The 19,589-nt window shown below is 41.2% G+C and overlaps 1 protein-coding gene across 6 annotated transcripts in view; it reads right to left on the bottom strand.

Annotated features, from left to right (window-relative positions):
• MAST2 (microtubule associated serine/threonine kinase 2) overlaps window positions 1-19,589 on the bottom strand; it is a 206,920-nt gene that overhangs the window by 180,095 nt on the left and 7,236 nt on the right. For 2 of the 6 annotated variants that reach the window (XM_086752991.1, XM_086752987.1), the window contains exon 1: window positions 10,189-10,532. The exons of 3 other annotated variants lie outside the window; for them this stretch is intronic. In XM_086752991.1, the coding sequence (XP_086609117.1) occupies window positions 10,189-10,383 (195 nt within the window). In that variant the 5' untranslated portion in view covers window positions 10,384-10,532. Of the gene's footprint in view, window positions 1-10,188; window positions 10,533-19,589 lie in introns of those variants that run through there. One more of the 6 variants, XM_086752989.1, reaches the window with a different exon arrangement.

Here is a 19,589-nt window from a genome sequence, read left to right as displayed (position 1 = left end):
CTGCTAAAACAATGCTGTAAACAGATCCTCCTCTGTCCTGAAAACAGTGATCAATGCAAAGGTCAAAGAACATACAAATAAGTAACTGAACACATAATTTAACTTTCAGGGTCATGTATTTTTGCCATCATCTTCACACTGCACAGGTCCAATTTAAGTAATTTAATAAAACAGAGAAAGAGGTATTTGCTACTAATATGTCACTGCACCCATCTATGACTAAATGTTCAAACATCTAAATGCTTACAGTCACTATATTAACTATACAACTAATTTATAAGCTAAACAGTGACCATAATTTATTTATTTGTACTCTCTGATCTTCTGGTACTGTCCAGAACACTTAACATCAGTCCTTCTGACTTCCTTTTAAAATGTCTTTTCTAAGGCTCCATATTAAAACGTGATTGTAATGATAATAAAGTGCTTGTAAATACACTACAGACTGAATGGTGTGATTTTTAATAACTAATAAACCTGGTTTAATTATTAAACATTCCATTTTTGGGATTACATTTCCTTGCTCAGGGGCCTTACAACGGCTTCTTCAAAATAAAACTGAGGTCTCACTCCATCTCAAATGGCAAAAGACCTAATCATAAAAAGAGCTGTTGCTAGCCCTCTCAACTAGTCCTCAGTGAACACTGGACATGCATCTAACCAGGAGATTAACAGAACAAACATCCAAAAATAATTCAAGACATTCAATTATTTCACTGCCTATCAGTGCACCGTTTTCCCTAAGTAGCTCTACAAGTCTCCATTACATACTCTTCCAGTTTTGCCTTTCCAAGAGTTTAACATTTTACTTGCATTAGTGAAGTTGGATTCTTTGAGTCTTGTGCATGGTTCCTCAGAAAGCTCTGGAAGCCACATAAAGGGCAAAGATATCTCTGCAGTTTTGCTGATTTGTGTACTTGCTTTGTAACAACAAATTGTATTTTAAGAAAGAGCGCAGAGAAATGCAATTTGATTATTCTAATCTGTACGCTCTTCAATGCAAAGAGATGCAAACCCCTAGTTTAATACCTAGGATAACCAGAAATCAACATGCACAAGGAGACAGCCTTCCTGGAAACATGGAACGATACTTAAACCATTTGTAGAGTATAAGTCAGGTGTTTATGCAGTCCTTCTGCATGTGTATGACTCTCGGTGTCATGAAAAAAGCATCCATAAGCAGCATAAGTAGCACTCCAGAAGCTTCTTATTATAACTATTTTTAAGTATTTTTACTATTAGCAGAACCAGCTGAGATGCCTAGCATCTACAACAAGAGTTTCAGAAATACTAGCATGACACAGTAAAGGCCAAAAAAAAAAAAAAATTTATCCAAGTGTCATTCAGTTAAGTAGTTAAATAACTTATTTTGGCTTTGTACTGTTGAAAATGTTTATGGTGGATTACTTGTGAGACTAATTTGTGCTAGTCTCAAACAGGTCACTAAACTGCTGGTCTTCACTGCTTCCTTAGCTTCAGCTACTCAGGTTCCATGAATAAGAATTAAATAAGAGCAAAAAACCCTTTTATTTTAAATAAATGCCCGTCATCGTATCTATAATAATCCACCGCATTTCTTATAAGCACCAAAGCTATCTTGGTTTATGGAGCACAGCAGGCAGCAAAAATAACCTATCAGATAAAAACAAAGAATTGCCTCTTCTAGAGACTCCAAGAACCATCTCGTCAGGCAGGACAACATTCACATTCTTTGCAAGAAGGCCTATAAGCTTGCTCAAGAAGTAAGTCAACTTCTAGGAGTAAAGTCAATACCACATACCCATTCCTCCAACACAATGCACACAAGTATTACTTGGTTTCCCAAAGCATACAGTTACGAATATATCCACAGTCTGAGTGTTTTGAAGATGCCTAATTCTAGCTTGGACAGCACCTCACTGTTATCCTGAAGCGCTCTCTAACAAACACCAAGTAGCAGCAGCTTTTCCCTTCAAGCTAATAATTGACTGTGACCATAAAGACAAGTAGTCCCACACCAAACCCAGCCACTTCTGATAGAAGACTTCTCTTGGCTCCTTCACTTTGATACTCCTTTTGGACAAGAAATACAGTGCACTGCTGAACTCAGATGCAAACCTTCAGCAACATGAACACTTATATATTCATAATTTGTCTACTGCCTACCTAGCTATTCTAATATGGAAGATATTAAATTAATGTGGCTAATACACAATATTTGCTCTTACTCTTCACTTGTGACAGGAAATAGACATCTCACATGGGCAAGCTGAATCAAAGCCACTGATGCGATGCCTGCCTATTCACTGATTTATACAAACAGATTTAAACAAATTAGATTTGTCCATTAATATTCAACTATGAAGGAGGAGATGTTTTTATTAGATCAGGCCAGGAGTGCCATACCCCCTTTGGCTCTATTTTGCTAATATCTAATAAGCCCATAGCAGAATTGGTCACTTGACTCTACATCCCTTTTGCCTGCTTCTAGATGAATTTTTGGGCTCAATTCTGTTATTATCCAAGAAGCACATTCCAGAATCAATCACTTGACTCTATTCCCCTTCGCCTTTGCTTTCAGTTGACTCTTCTTCAGTCACTTTTTTACCCCCTGGTACTTCCAAAGATTAGTAAGAACACACAAGAGAACTCAGAGCAAAATGTTGCCAGCAGCTGCCATTGCTGCCCAATCAAAACACAGAAAGGCAAAAATATGGCTAATGAAGAAGTCAAGCAGGAGTAGCTCTGCCATTAAAAATCATCATCTTATGGAAGGCAGCGAGACATACCTACGGGATATTGAGAGGTTTGTTCTTTCTGGCTTCTTTTCTTGCCTCTTCGGGAAAACGATAGAGAAGAAAAGAGAGATAGAACCATACATGTCATAGGGAACAGCTCCTTCTTCCACAGCTATGCTCTGGCTTCTTCACTACATTTATTTCTCCACAGAGAAGGGGATAAACTTAACAAATTAAACTCTGAGGATGAGTAAGAATGCCTGCCAGCCAATCATCCACTCTAGTCTCTAGTTCACCATATTAGAATAGAAGCTTTACAGGCTAGAAGTTGGCATCTTCTTCTGGAAAAAGAAAAAAACAACAACAACAACAACAAAAAACCACTTATTTTTTTCCCCTCTTTCCCTGTAATGAGAAAGAGTTAGACAGCAACAAAGAAACAGAGATGGGAAAAGGAAGTCTGAGGTCTACAAACAGTAACTGAGTTTTTAATGGTAAGTCACATCCACAGCTCACAATTTAGGAGTCTTTACCAATGTCTTCCTTAAGATTTTCTTTAGCTCCCTTGATGAAACAGGTATAGGACAGAATTGCCCTAAAATCAGCCCTAAATGGTAACAATATCCCAAAACAGATAGCTAGAAGTATCTAAGTAAACAGATGGTTCCTGATCTTCTAGAAGTCAGCAGCAATCCATCCCTCCTTTGATAAAAAGGTGCAATGATGCTTACAGAACATATCTGGCTATGTTTAACCTATATTTGCTTTTATGGAATTTGTAATATGAATATTAAAAACTACACTTTATTTCAAATGCAATCTGTATTGCTAGTGATACATTGATTCTGTTTATTTGCTTGAGTTTTGGAAATAATCGTCCATCTTCTTCAGATTAAGTGTCATCCCAACTTGTAGGTTTTGATATGAAGTTCGAAGAAACAACTTTGAGCGCGGCGAGCAGTTAATCATGGGGTCCATGGCTGCAGAGTAGAATAGGAGCCACGACAGAGCTCTGATCAGCAGCCCGAGACAGAGAGGTGCAGAGAAAGCTCAGTAGCAAAGTGTCAACTGAACTCCAAAAGCTTGCTGCTTCACCTATCTAAAAGGAAGGAAGACTCATGGTCAAAATAACCAAAGAATATCAAATTGTTACACAGTTTAAGTACAGGGCTAATCACAATAGAGGTACTGCTTTTAATAGCACTGATGGCATCTAGAGGGAAAAGAAGAAGAAAAAAAAGAGAGAGAAAATGCTTATTATATTTGAAGCAGAGAAGTTCTGATTAGGAAAAAAGAAAGATCTCTCTCTTCATTTTCCAGTACTGCCACGCAGCAAGGAAAGCATGGTAATAGCTTCTTTGCAGCTGTGGAGGCAAAACAAATCTGACTAGCACTCTGGGGTTTGGCCAGTTTCTCCCTGCCGGTCACTGACTGCTTTCCAAAAAAATGAACCGAGTGAGAAGTCAGTGGAAAAGATCTTTTGCCATTCCTTCAGTAAAAAAAAAAAAAAAAAACCACAACATGAAAGGGGGTATAAGCTTTCTAACCTAACGTTTATAAGTAGTCTTGGACCAATCTGCACGATATCCTGAATATATAGAGAGTAGAAATGTCCAAATAGGCCTAATGTTACAAAAGTCTCGCATACGACACACCCAGCTGTGGTAATGCAATGCCTGAAGTTGTAAAAAGACAAGTATCAAACAGTAGTGGAGAAGTAACCTTGTCTGTGACCACATCATTCCAGGCTGCTGCTAGAATACTACCTATTTTTGATGCACGTGCTCCAAGAACAATCGGGGGGAAAAGCACAAAGTGCTAGAGGCAAAAGAACTCAGCTTTATGAAGCAAAAGAACTCAGTGTATTCTGTTCCAACTGAAGCCAGATTTTACATTTCAAATACTTATACATGGAAAAGATATCAGATAGTCGAGAATTTTTACTGCCTGTGCTAGCATAGGCATATTCCACAGCTGAAAGTTGGACATTAGACAAAACAAGCCTTGAAATAAGATGTAGTTTAGTTTCCTAACTGCAGGAATAATTAAACATTGGCAGAGCTTTCCAGAAGAGATGACAGACACACCATGATTTAAGGCTAAGATAAGATCAATTTCTAAGAGAGATGTTTTAATTTATCTTTCAGGAAAGCTACACAGTCTGCACATGTGGGGAAATCACACTGGATAACCGCAGTAATCCACTTTGGCTTCGGGACATATAGATCTACAAAGTTTCAAAGACAGGTGGAGAGAAAAGAATACTTTTGTGCTACTTTCAAGAAAGTTTGTAGCACTACAGTTCAAATTACTATAATAGTTAAATTATTTAATTTTAAGTCAGTTACCTTGTTCAGAGTCCAATGCAGAAATGACAAAACATACTGACTGGGGAACACAACAACTCCCTTTTTCAGGCACATCAAAATTTACAGTTGGAGACAGCCTGCAGAAAGGGCTTCTCCAACACAAAACTAACCTGGACTAAGAAAGTTTTACATCTTTCTCGACATTTAGTATGCAGCTTGCCTGTTGGCATCAGCTGAACATTTCCCACACAATGAACATACATGCAGCAGGGGAGCCTGCAGGTTTAGCAACATTTCAGTCCACCTCTTCAGCAGCAGCAGCCAAATTAAACTTTATAAAAGACAAAGGTTCCATCTACCCAAAATTCCACCTCTACAACTTGCAGTACCTTTACCAGCCCCTTGAACTGCTTGTTGAGATTCTGCTACTGTTTTCCCCATTGTCTCCTTATTATCCTACAAAATCACAGTGTCATGGAATCTGCTCATAAATCCTCTCCCAGCCCTGGCCATCCATAGCAAGAGGAGGGAGAAGCTTGACAGAAGTGAGGGTAAAATGCTGACAAGCATGGGGTCTGTTTCTGTTCCCTCATCTTGTTACATCTCCAAGCAAAGCATCACTGGGCAGCACTCACTGGTTCCCTGGATGCTTTCAGAGAGCAGTGAATGCTGTTCAGGGATATTCAGTGTCCTCTATTTTGACTCTTTTGACCCTCAACCAACCCTAGACCTTCCACAATACTTCAGCTTTCTTTGTATCTGTTTATTCTCCTCCTGCTTTCAGAGAAAGACAGGATTTAGATTTGTTAGGGATGGGCTAATACCCACTGGCCATAGGAAAAAAAAAAAAAAAAAAAAAACCCCAAAACCTATACAAATACCAAAGACATTCCCTATGGACAAGTAAAGGGAAGCATCGTGCATTTGCCAAGTTCTAATGTTCTCCTACATGGCAGTTAATTCCAGCTGGTTTTGTCAGGTAGATGCAGTCTGCCTATTTAGTAATATTCAATAGATCCCTCCTCCAGTACTTCAATTCTGAATGCCTTTTTATCCATTGCATTCTCTGGGAAAAAAAAAAAAAACCAAAAAAAAAAACCAAAACAGTCATATATGCATTAACTTCAGCTTAAAGATCCACATCTTCTTAAGCCTGACTCATGGCTTAATATTAAAGGAAACAGTCAGCTGCTATTTGCTCTCTACCCTCTACATACCAACCAGGGTCTTCAGCCATAACTTCTAGATACTGAACAACCTTTTACACAAGAACTTTGACCTTTGACTTGTACCTGAAGTGAAAAAGCACCTCTGACAAATATTGGCGTTGATCCAGGTGAGATCTTTCACAACAAATATCACAATGTCTCAAACTAATTATGTAAGCAAGATATGGAAACAACCTAATGCTTATAATTTGCCTCTGGACAAGGGTGACTGTCACTTGTAAGCAACAATAACTTTCACCTCAACTTTCCGTCTTTCTCCTTCAATGCAGTCAGCAAACACACGATGATTAAGCTAACACTTTACGGAAATCCAAGTGGGCTGTGTTTGGCAAATATGCCCTCACTCAAGGGAACTAAACTGTCACGGGATAAGAAGGACAATTCAACTATGAATTAATGACTGATTAACAGATAGGAAAGAAGTAATTGGAACAACTGGCCCTTTTCCCAAAAAAGAAGGATCACCAGTGGAGTCCCACAAGGATCTATTCTGGGATCAACACCTTCAACATTTTAAAGTAAAATTAAGCAAAGCAGCTTAGCACTTACTTGAGGGAGTTTGCTGACAATGCTTAAAGTTATTCAAGGTTGCAAAAGTAATGGCAAAGATCTGAGAAAGACCTTAATGATAATGTTTAAGTGGGCTGTAAAATAGCAAATAAGATTAAATGTAGATACATGTAAAGTGATGCGTAGTGTAAAAAATAATTCTAAATTTATACACACAAGGACAAATTCTGAATTAGCTATTACCACTTAGAAGAGTGATTGTGGAGTTATAATAGACAGTTCCACGGCAGTGCCAACTCAGTGCTTAGTTCATCAACAAAAAGTAGGTAGAAGATTAAAGAATAAAACCTAATATGCTATAAAAGTTTACAGGGTGTCATGTGCTGAAATACTGTAGCCAGTCCTGGTTATTGCTCCCCAATCCTCTTCCTACGATTCCTGTATCACTACCTCCAATCAGGAACACACCTGCAAAAGGTGTAAAAAAACCAGCAACAACGAAAGAGACAGAGTCGCTTCTTTCTAAAACTCCTCTGGAAAAGTCACAAGCAAGGGATGGTAAATAAAAGAAAAAGTTATCAGCCCATAAGCCGCACTGAATAACATGGATTCTCTTTTTCACTGCCTCTTCCAGTACAAGAATTAACAAACAAGGCATCAAATCAGCAGGTAGAAAGTTTAAAAACAAACAAAAGTAAGTGTTTTTTCCACACAAAATGTGTTTAATCCTTACAACACTCAGCCACAGGATGTTGTGGATGCTACAAGCATACATGGCTTCAAATACTGATTGGACAATTTCACAGAAGAAAAAACCCACTGGGGGCACTAAAAACAAATATCACCTCTAGTTCCGGAAACCTGTGAGCCACAAATTACTGGAGGCTGGGAGAGGCATTTCCTCAATATACACTATACTCTTCTACAAGCATCTGCTTTTGGCAGCTTGGAGAGGCAGGATATTGGGCTGGAGGGATCTTTAATGTGACCAAGTAGTCATTTTTTCATTCTTATGTAACTCACAAAAAAGTAAAAACATCAGTCATATGTACATGTCAGAACTATAAGGAGAGCACATTAAAGGACCAGATTTTCAGAGGCCTAAAGGTCCGTACAGTGATTAACTGGTATGGTGACATTTGATAAGTACTTTTTCCAACACTACAGTAGCTTAGTCTCCCTCAACCACAAACTTGTGCAACTGTACGGCACATAAACTGTGAAATTTGAATTTAATTCAGAACGGTTCCCTGCAGCTGTGCACACTGTTGCATTGGTACAGCTGAGGGCTTACTACAGGCTTGGAAACAACAGGGCTACTTAAATCAGAAGTGGCCACAAAGGAAATATGTGTCAAGCTACAAGCTGCATCAGTGGAAATGGAGTACCACAGGGTCTTTTGCACCTCGGAAGGCCCTTTCCACCAAATCCACACTACCAACTCCTCACGTTTAAAGAAATACTGAATTATTGATATTAAAGACAGAAATGCTGTGAGTAGACTTATTTGTCCTATTTATTGAGTTTGTCCAGCATATCTATTTATTTCCAGTTGCTTAATGTTTTTACAAAAATTCCAACACCTCAAATGGATGACAAAAGGGGAGAAAGGGATGAGAGGTTCTCCTTTGAAGTTTGGGGGGCACTGCACACAGGTTGAGTGGAAGCTTTCTTTAGCTGCAAAACACCTCAAAGACTCCATCACACTGAATACTTTCCAGCACATAGGATGTGCTCCTACAAGTCACATCAAGTCTTAGTCAGAGCACACAAGCCTAAAACAAACTGGCAGTATCTCCCATTGAAAAGCCTTGTGCATCTCAAAACTGGCCCTTTCTGAATTTGCAGCCTTTCCTGTTTTGCAATGCTAATGTTGTTTCGGTGAACCTTCCCAAGTACTCAATACATTATACGGTACACAGTGTGTATGCATTATTTGTAAAAAGTTTAGTTCACAACTACCAAGAATGGAAATAATTTCCTCCAATTTCCACGTCAATATCGTATACAATATGTCAAAACAGTAAAACTAACACCTCGCTATTGCATTGGATAGCTCTACCAACCACTGTCTTAACTGATAGCTGGGAGGAAACTAAGTCATCTCTTCTACCGTTAGATTATTTTTTTCCTGAATAACAACATTAGTGTTCTTTAATTGTTTCAAGAAGTGATAAGCACCAAAGGCAACAGCACCTCTTAACCATGTGCTTAACAAGGCACTAGATAATAAAATAAAAAAATAAAAAACAGAGCTCTCTTCTTCCAGGTCTCAGTCTGAGAAATCTATATTCAAGAAATATCCACCAGTTAAAGCCAAAATCCAAGTCTCCTATAGCTGAAGGCAATATAATGCAGCTTTTCTAGAAAAATCTATGAAATAATTAAAAAAAAAAACCAAGAATAAAACTGCATCTCCAACAATGACGTGAACTTAAGACACCTTTTTGACAAGGAAAGCCAAAGAACCTAGCTTTTCACTTTGCTCCTAAAAATGGCAAAACAAAGCAACCAACTACTGCATCCTGGGAGTCTTCACACTTGTGATACTTTCTCCTTCTCTTAAAAAAAAAAAAAGCATTAGTTGCCATCTACATTTTTAAACTGCTAAGTCTTATCCCTCATTTTTTTCTCCTGTAAAACTAGGACTATCAAAACAAAGTTTAAGATCTCTTGGTCTCTCATCTCTGTAACCCTGAGCAGCAATCAGTAGACCCTTTTTCGTGGGAGTGAAAGACATAGAGGTGGACACAGTGAAGTTACGCACTCTCACTTTTAATAAACCTATGCATTTTCAAATATCTGCACGGGTATGTTTCCTAAATAAACCACTTCTTGCGTTAAGAACTAAGATGTAAAAAATGCTGGAAAACGCATCAAAGTTAACGTCACAATTAGGAGTGACCTACAGAAGGTTACTAGCGAAAAGTATTCTGTAATTACTAATACCAGCAAGCCTGCAACACTGCATCCTCCCTGCTTCCTCATCGGCATGCAGGCAGGACTTCTGGCACCACGACGGCTCCCCCACCACCCCCCACCCCGCGCCAGGCCGCCAGAACACCGACACCCCGCCGCACCGAGCCTTCCCTCTTCTGGGGGCATCTACCTGGGGAAGCGGCGGTAACGCGAGAGGATGCTCGGAGGACGCAGCCTCCCCCCCACGCCGGCCCCTCCCGCCGAGCGCAGCGCCTCTCCCCGCCCCTCGGCCCCCAGCCACCCCCCGGACGGAGCCACGGGACCCCCCACCACCCCCCCCCCAACGCTGCCCCGCGATTGCGGCAGCCGCAACCCAGCCGGTCGCGGAGGGCGGCACCGCCGGGTGCGCCCGCCCGCCACGCTCCCCGGCCACGCGGGGCGCGCGCGTCTCCATGCCAACGGCCGCCACCGGCCCGGCCCCCCCGACCCCGGCCCCGGCTTTACCCTCTCCAGCGCCTCCCGGCAAGGCGCCCCCGTGGCCCTGGCGTCCTCTGGCTCCTTCCTGCCGCCGCCCCCCAGCAGGGTGGCTCTCCGCTCCGCCGCGCTGCCGGCCACCGCCCGCCCGGGCTCCCTCCGTGGCGGCGGCGGAGGCGGCGGCGCCGCTGCCGCTTTGTCCCCCCGGGAGCGGCCCTTCCTCATCGCGGCGGCTTCTCCTCAGCGGCGGCTGCGGCACGACTCGGGCCGCGGCGAAGAGCCAGCCATGGCCGGCGGGACTCACGGAGAGCCGGGGCGGCACCGCCGCCACCGTCGCCGCCACCACCTGCGTGCGGGGCGGAGGGACATGCCCGCCCGCCCGCCCGCCGCCGCCGCCGCCGCCGCTCCCGCAGCCCGCCTGTCAGGGAGCGCGGGCGCAGCGGCTGCCGCGGCGCCGCCCCCGCCCCCCCCGCCTCCCTCCCGCGCCGCGCGCCCGCCCGCTGCCTATCGCGAGAGCACCGGCCTCGCGGCGGGGAAGAGGCGCGAGACTTGGGGAGGGAAGGAAGGCAGGGCGCGAGAGCGGTCGCGAGGGGCGGGCGGGAGGTGCGAGGCGGGAAAGGGCGCGGGGCAGCCTGGGAAGGCAGAGGGCACGGCGCGGCACCGCACCGCACCGCCGAGAGCGCGCACAGAAATGAGGAATAAACCGGGGGGAACCGCACCGGTGCGGCGGCCTGGCTCCTGTGGGTCCTCCGTGCGGGACACACGACGTGAGAATGTCTCCTGAGGGTGAGGGTGGCTTTTCAGCACCCAACATCATCCTCCGGGATCACGTGCGGTGTCCAGCAGCGACCAGCTTCTGTGTCAAGTTCTTAATTGTCCCTGAAAGTGTAGGGTGAGCCCAGGACCTTTCCTGTGGCGTCACCGGCAGTAGGTAGCTTTTTGGAAAATGCCACGCTTTGTTTGTTCCAAGAGGGCCCGCAGCTCCTCCAGCGCGATGCGGTGGTGACCGCGCCGTCGCCGCGGTGCCTCTGGGCAGCCCCCTGTCCTCGGCCGGAGCACCCAGCTGCGCCGTCAAGCGCTGCAGCCCACTTTTTCATGGAGCAGATTAAGATGTAGTTCACCGTCTCCTCGCTAGAACAGACAAACCTACAGAGATTCATTACCTCAAGGAGTAATCAGAGCATATATCATCATCTTGTGTTTCATCTCAATAATTCACACCCTCTTGGCATTTTTGTCTTTGCAAATTATTTCCCAAGGGTATAAGTTACCAGTTTCTGCATTCATTTTTCACAAAAGCAACTTCAAAGTTGTCTTTATTTTTTCACCGTTACATAGTCAGGAACCTTGCTACTGCTGCAAAAAAAAAAAAAAAAACAATTCTTTCTCCCTTTTTAGCAAGCTGAAAAGGCTTATACAGCTTCAAGCAGAAGTCTGATTTTATAAATTTTTTATTCATTTTGTACAAAGACAACAAAAATACACTTTCAAACGATCTATTGATGTAGACAGGTGGGAGCATTTTTAAATAATTACTAAGAACATTTAAATTCTTGCTGAAAACTATTTCAGGATGCTGGATTAGTCACAGAGATCTTTTTCTATTGAAATTGTATATGATAGAGATGGACAACCATGTGGAATTTCCCAGCTGGGAATCCTGCCCTAACTAAATGTACATAATGCAAATTTATGGAATGCTGGCATCTGTGATAATGTGAGTCTATTAGGATGGCACGGCGCCTCGTCATAATTTGTCTGGATCTTTGCCCTGTTGCAACACAGATGCCAATTAGTTATTTGTTGGTTATGGCCTGTGGGCCACCTTGCACTCGCTCACACCTGTTCGCTTCATGTGCCAAAAAAGAACTGATGAATATGGGAAGAAAAGTCACAGCGAGAATTTGAATAACACTGCCTGCCTTTGAAACATTAAAGGCAAATCTTCAGTTGCTAGTTTTAGATAGAATTGCAAATAATTGCCTTCTGGTTCAGCATTTTACTCAAAACAATATAAAAATCTTTTTCATCACTCCAAATCAAAAGCCGTTTGGGGGTTAACAGGACATTTTACTTGGGAAAAGATTGTGTTTCATTTGCTTCTGGATTATTTCCTTCTCTGTTTAATCCCTGTTTAGTATTTTGGACTCAAAATGTCTTTCCAATATTTTTGAAACAAAAGAACAGTCCTATTCCATGTTGAAGGAATAGGAAAAATACTCCTCATTTTACTGATTCTCCCATATTTTTTCCATTTAAACTCATCACTAAATATGACCTGAATCTGCAGACCAATCTGAATGACCTGATTTTTCTTTTCCGTAGGAGCTAGTTTTCTGAACTGTTTTTTTTCCAACTTGAAGTAAAAGTGAACAAATCATCACAGGCTTGGCAAGGAAAAGGGGTACAGATGAAGGAGGCAGAGCATGGTGTGATGCCACGCCTATGCTCACTGTGTTTGTCTCCAGAAATACTCTGTCACATCCAGAAAAGATAGAAGAGTAATTAATAAAGGCATATGAAGAGGCTGGTTCATATGTTATGCAGACTGATTAACACGGGGAGAGAGCCGAGGACCACAGAGAGCCTGTGTAGCTCACTTACTGATACTCAGCTAACACTCAGTTAATTCTGGTTTTCTTTGCAGTTCCAGATACTTCCTTTCCCTGGCTTCCACCTTCCATTTTCTCTGTATAAAGAATGTCTCAGCATGCCCTTCTGATTCAGAAGGTAGCTGGAACAATGCTATCCAGGAAGAGTTCCCTCCTGTTCTTCTCTAGCTGGTTTAAAGGGACTTTGGTAAGGCAGAACACAAAGTCTAGTCCAGCTTTTTCCATAAATCCATCTGCAGCATTTTTATGACTGCTGAGCACACAGCTACAGCAATAATTTGTGGAGCTGGAATAGAAATGTATACACATTGAAGCTGTGAGGTTAAGACTTCTTTATTCCAAACAGAATAGAAAATGCTAAATAGTAGATGTTATTAGGATGCTGCTGAGCAAGAGAATTTCCTCTACAAAATGAAATACTTAACTTGATAATTTGAATACCTCTTTGATTAGAACATTTAGCAACACTGGTGCAGCACAAAACCCAGCTCATCACCTATTTTCACTGTTTTCAAGGCAGAACTGCATCACTAATGCCACCAAAAAAGTATATCACTAAGGCTTGTCATTTGTGATTCTGCTCACACTATTACACATCACCTTCACTCTCAGTATTTCTGCTCTGTATGAGATGGAGAAAATGGCTTTAGTTGTTCTGCATGTTAAACTGTCACACACCTTCTCTTAGTGACACAGTTCTAATGGCATTCACAAAGAAGTTTTGGTCTTTACACTGGAATACTAATGTTTGACAATTGGCAATATGCAGTCAGCTCGGAAGAGGGCATGGTACTTTGGGATGTTGTAGACATTCTACCTGCATAGAATGTCAGTAATGACAAATAATTATACAGGCTGCACGTCATCTCCATGACTCCTGGCTATTTCCCTAACTTCAGCCCTGTGACAGCATTCTTTTTTCAAGATTCACAAAAAAAAACCCCAGCATAACACAACTAAAGAATACCAGTTACGAGGAAAATAAAAAATAAGGTTAAAAAAAAGTAGTTACATGAACTGCAGGAAGCTTTGCTAGGAAAAGCTTTGACTAAGACTAATCAATTACTCTTCATAGCATGATCCATCATTTTGTTCAGCAAAAAGCAAGACACCGATGCCAGCTCTGCCAGGCTAGACAAGCAATGCATGCTGCCTGCACAGCTGAGAACTGCAGCCACAGAGCACAGCTCCCACCACCACCCCTAAGCTCCAGGGAAATGGTAAGAAATACAGGATTTTCCAAAAGAATGCAGGAGAATTAGTAAGTCTGGGACCTTGACACAATCTACACAAAATTTACTCATGATCTGAATCTAGTGAGGTCTGCTGTTTGAGAAGTTCTGCATTAGACATTTGTGTAATTAATAAAAATACTCATAGTTACATAAGGATTTTTTACAGGAAGGATATAAACACTCATATTTCAGGGCACAAACTTACCACTGAATTAAGGAGCTTTAGGAAGACATTTCTTACAGTCTGGTTATTCCATAAAAGTGTATTATACAGTATATTATTCCAGTGCATCTTCACTGGAAACTACTACTATTACTCAGTCTCTCATTACCAACTGACAACCTGGTCCAGGATGGCAATTACTAGAGCTATATATAACAAAAGTCCAGTCCTAACTGGATATGATTTGCTTTCCAATTGTTATTTACCGTGAAGGACATTTATCCTTGTTTGCAGTGATGCAGTATGTCAGTGACAGCTTTGCACTGCTGTAACCTCGTTCTAGATATTGTATTTACATCTGATAAGGAAACAGAACATCTACATCTACAAATATATATCAGGAGTTAAAAGTATGGCTGTGAGATTTAGGGAGAGCTTCGAGCAACAGTTAAATTAACAGCACTTCTTAGCAACAAAGGCTCATCGAACACACTATAGCTGTAGAGAGACAGAAAGAGAGCAGTGAATATGCTGCTTTCACTGTCGGCTTGGACTTGATTGTGCACCAATTGCCACAGTTGAGCTGTTACTGCTAGGCGTTAACAGAGTACAAATCACATATGCAAATAAATACATATATTTGGCTGTATTTCTGAAAGGTCCAGAAAGGGAAGCACACGGGGAATGGAGAGATGCTGGCCAGCAGGAGTAGCATCACATCCTAACTGTTGTCACCCTCTCTTTGCGCACCCAAACAAAGATGAGTTTTAAGAAGGTCTAGTGCAGTCACTGTTCATAATTTTACTGCTACTTATAGAAATGCCTCCCAAATATGAGATGACAAATACAAGAAAGCAAGCCATGGAAATCCAACAGGTGTGCACTGGAGGCTGCCATCGGGACGCTTCAGGAGACTTAACGTGTCTGTATTGAAAGAGAACAGACAGACAGGGCACAGATAAACTGAGAAGGGAGTGGAAGTGAAAGCAGTTTTTGATTGATACGACAGAGAGGGGAGCCATTTAAGGGATTAAGAGAGAGAGGGGACCATGTAAAGAAAGGTATTGGGAAAAAGTACCTTTTCCATGAGTGTTGTGGTCAATTTTCTAACCACAAATTCATCACCGGGCAATGAGTCAAGCTATCTAGAACTCGTATGACATATGTGGGAGCCATTCCTCAGAGATATCTGCAGAGATGCTACATGGACCTCAACTGTGTCCTCCTTAAAATTCATCCCTGCTGTGATACAAACAGGAAAAACTCAGCAATGATTAATCTGGTGGTTTTCAGTCACTGCCTTTTAATATGTTGACCAGTATGATCTCATTGTTACCTTGTGCTTGCATTATTTGTTTTCTTTATAGACCTGTCAGCTCTTAATTTTTATTACAAGGTGTCCAACATAACAATTAAAAAAAAACCCAGAATGCTAACACAATGGGGCTTAGAAGTTGGCAGTTCTGCCTTAAAGTACTGCCAGTCCTACCCTCCCCTATTTGTCCGTCTCATTTGATATACCACCCTTTTCTTCACAGCAACACAACTCTTCTACAGCTGTGCTGTAAACTGAAATTTGAAATTGATTTGGCTAGAAACACTGGAGGCAGGGGAAAGTGCTGCATTTCTTTTTGCTGGATCAGTTCTCCCACCTGGTGGGGAGCACAACCCCATCTGGCTTGTGCCAGCACAGTGGAGGGAAAGGGGCAGTCCAGGACCAGGGGGCTGTGGGACATGGCCATCCATAAGCCAGTATTGGCACCCAGTACTTTAAAACACTACATCACAATTTTACGCAAGGACCTCTAGGCATTACTTCCATACAAATAATAAATACCCATAATAAAAGTGTAAATTATTAAAAATAGTATTCATACTCCTCTAAGAAGAAATTCATAATTCATAAGTGATTGTAGAAAATTCAATCAAATATTAATAGTCTAAATTAGAAACAAGATTGCAGTTGGTTAATTCTGGAGTATGGGTCAAGCTAGACCCATATTTTCTTCGTCACTTGTGAGAGCCCACATCACACCGCACAGTCAGTAGCTATCCAAACCAAAGCTTATTCTTTGTAGAAAAAAATAACAATAATTGTTAGTGGTTCAAGGAACCTCACAGTAACAGACTAGCAGAATGTGAAAAGCAAATGATAGACTAGGGCAAAGGAAGAGCATTCAGTCAGGCTTTCAAGAGGTGCTTTCAACTCAGTAATAAGCTAAAATAAGTAGGTTTTTGTCCCCTTTAATTTTGAAAAACCTAACACGGGGCTTAAAATAACATTTTTACTGTGATAATTTTGTTGTTTGGGTTGTGATTGCTCTTTAAACCTACTATTCTTTAAAATATCTGCTTTTTTCCCCCCACTGACTCATTTGCTTGGCTATATAAAATTACTGGTGCTTTTGTCATTCCTATGCCCTGTTGGAGAACTAGCTCAGCAACATCTGTGTACTCAAATAAAGCAAGTAAGCCTTACGTTGTGCCATGATGTATTCCTTACACAGACAAAATAAAAGGAGACATCCCAGCCCCACAAAAGCGAACAGAAACAAATCACACCTTAAATTCAGTAGCGTTAAGATTTGACCTCAGCTTTTTTTTTCCCCAGAGTCAGGAGTGACAGACTGAGTCTATCTGGAGTGTCTCCTTTGGCACTCAGCTTGACTTATGACATGATACATTCAGCAGAGAGACTGGTGAATACAAACTCTTGAATCTGAAGTCTAATATAATGAAAGTCAAGACTATATACTTAACTGATTGTCAAATAATATGGCTTTGTTGCAACTTTAAATGCAGTTCTGCAAAGGAGCTTCAGGAATTACACTAAATTAGATAACAACCTGTGCTCCTAATTACATTTCTTGTACAGTTAATGAGAAAAACACTTCCAACTTCTGAGCTTGCAGGCTCACACTGAGATATGAGGAACAAACAGATTAATTTCATTAGCACACATTACCATCTATAATAAAGCTATAACAGGCCAAATGCTCTAATTTACACTCCTGAAACTCTGTCTCCCTCCAGTCACGCTGTTACACTTTCAGGATGCCAAGAAGGGAAATGGATCTGGCAATTGTCACTGTTTGGAAGTGTAAACAATTTTTCCCTTAACCACATTGGCTTTGCAGAGTTAACAAGAATATAAAACTGTAAAACCTTACTTCAGTCATTAAAGAGATCTGAATCACAAAAAAGGAATCACTACATTGAGTTAGGAGATGTCAGTTGACATAGTTACTAAATTGATTGCCAGAAGCTGGGAAGTTAGCAACTGGCTTTATTTTTCAAACATTTTTTTCCTTAATTTTCTGCTAATGTCTCTTGCCAGAAGGAAGTTGCTCAGGTAAATGGCTCTTGAGACCTAGCATAGCAGTGTTTGGGAGTTTGGAATAGATGCATACTTTTACTAGCACCATAGGCCACTATCAATTAGATCAGATGATGATGATGATGATGATGATAATAATAATAATTTAATGTTGCAGTGCCTCAATTGCTGTCTGTGGTGGTATCTTAACATCACGTGTGCTTTAACTCTCTCTCCTAACATCATGCGTGCTTTAACTCTAGCTCTTGAAAAGATGAATAGAAGTTTTAGGGCATTGCTATCAATGTAAAAATTAAATGCAGTAGGAGCCTTAAAAGTACAAGAACATCACTGAGTACTTGAAAATAAGTTCATTTTTTAAAAATAGAGAGAAATGACCTATTCAAGTATGGGAAGAGGTAAGAAACTTCCGATAACAAATTCCTCAGTATAAAACATCACACAAAATAACTAGTCAGAGAATACTTTAAGAAAAAAGAATCAAGATTAACTTCTCAGGTGATGAAAATATATAGCTGAGATCTCTAAAAGCTCCTTAGCCTGAGCCTGCTTACATGTATTGCTAACCAAAGCCAAGTCTCAGAAATCATAAACATATGACAATTTTCCTCCCTGCTGCTAGAAATTCTGCCTAATCTCCCAGCAAGTGGTCCCATTTGGCTCATACTCAAGGCCTGAAAGAGATCCCAGTTTCCTATAGCTTAATATAATTTGTATGTCAATTCAGTGAACAGAGGCATTACAAGAAACCTCCTGGCACCCTTACACCTTTACGAGCATTTCTGCAAACCGAGCAGTAAGGCACAGAGCACGGGCTATTTCTCTGCTTTTTACCAAGCTGGCCAGCCCATCCACTCATCACAATGTTGAAAGTAAGTGCTCATATTAGACAGGGGTCTTTCTTTTGTCTGAAGATCCAAGTGCCGAGCAGTATGCACGAATCTTTTACATTACAAATCAGCAAGGAGCTCCATTAATTTCAGCCAACACTGGATCAAACCAGACGAGGTGAAGGCGTGGGTAATAAGCCATTAGGTTTACTTCAGTTTCTCCTATAGTTACTTCATGCCTTTTTAAACTTGCCTTAATTAAATTCATTTTTTAAACTTGTCTTAATTAAATCCATTCTGGAACACAAAAATCACTCAGTTTCCACTGATCTAGAAATGCCTTTTTTTAGGCCAGTAACACTTTTGCCTTGAGGCATTTACTAGAGCTAGGATAGGAATCGGTGCTTATAGCTTATATTGTTTTATTATGCTCGGTGAGTTTGCTCAATGAAATTCATACCACACTTGCACTATGCCAATGTTTGTTTTTTCAAGCAAAAAAAGGTTTGTAAATAATGGCCCCAGAGTATTATCTGACAAACCAGTGTTCTGCTCTAAACACAAAAACAACAGATGCTCCTTTCTTTATGCATCTAAATAATTGCAAGGTACTGAGTGGTACTGCTCTTTACAGTACTCAATGAGATTTGATTTACGAAAGTAAGTGCAACTATTTGTAATCACCATCTCCACCTTATGCAATGGTTTATGTTCAGATGCAGAATCTTCTTTGCATAAAGCAGATCTCACAATGAAATCCAATCAGGAATCATTAGAAACTGTTCCTTGTAGCGCTTGTGACACTGGTTGGAGAGTACGTATGAGGCAGGTACAGCAACCAGAGCGAAAAGCAGCAGGTTTGTAAAGGGATCTTGTGAACAAAGAGCAAAGACCTGGGAATCAGATGTAGATTCTCTTCCAGGGACTACAGTAAAATTATTATGTAAGCCAAGGAAGTAATCATAACTACAGTGGAAATTAAGCCAGTCAGGCTGAAATATGAAGCATTGTTTATATCTCTGATTCAGTGAAGTCCTAATCTGTGATAAAAGCCCCATGAAACTGTTGTAGAAATTAATCTAATAATTAACAATAAAAAGAATCATTGAAAAATCAGGTGGGGGGGAAGTTGTATTTGGTATACAGGAGAGCTGTTGTTTTTCTAATTCTAACCTATGTTTGTACTTTCTTCTTTATCATGTCGACGTTTGCAAGCAATAAAAGGGCATTATGTGCTGGTCATTGCATCTGCTT

This window comes from Chlamydotis macqueenii, chromosome 8 (genome assembly GCF_036417535.1).
Source record: "Chlamydotis macqueenii isolate bChlMac1 chromosome 8, bChlMac1.mat, whole genome shotgun sequence".
Lineage (NCBI taxonomy): Eukaryota > Metazoa > Chordata > Aves > Otidiformes > Otididae > Chlamydotis > Chlamydotis macqueenii.
This window is presented reverse-complemented; position numbering and strand designations above follow the sequence as displayed.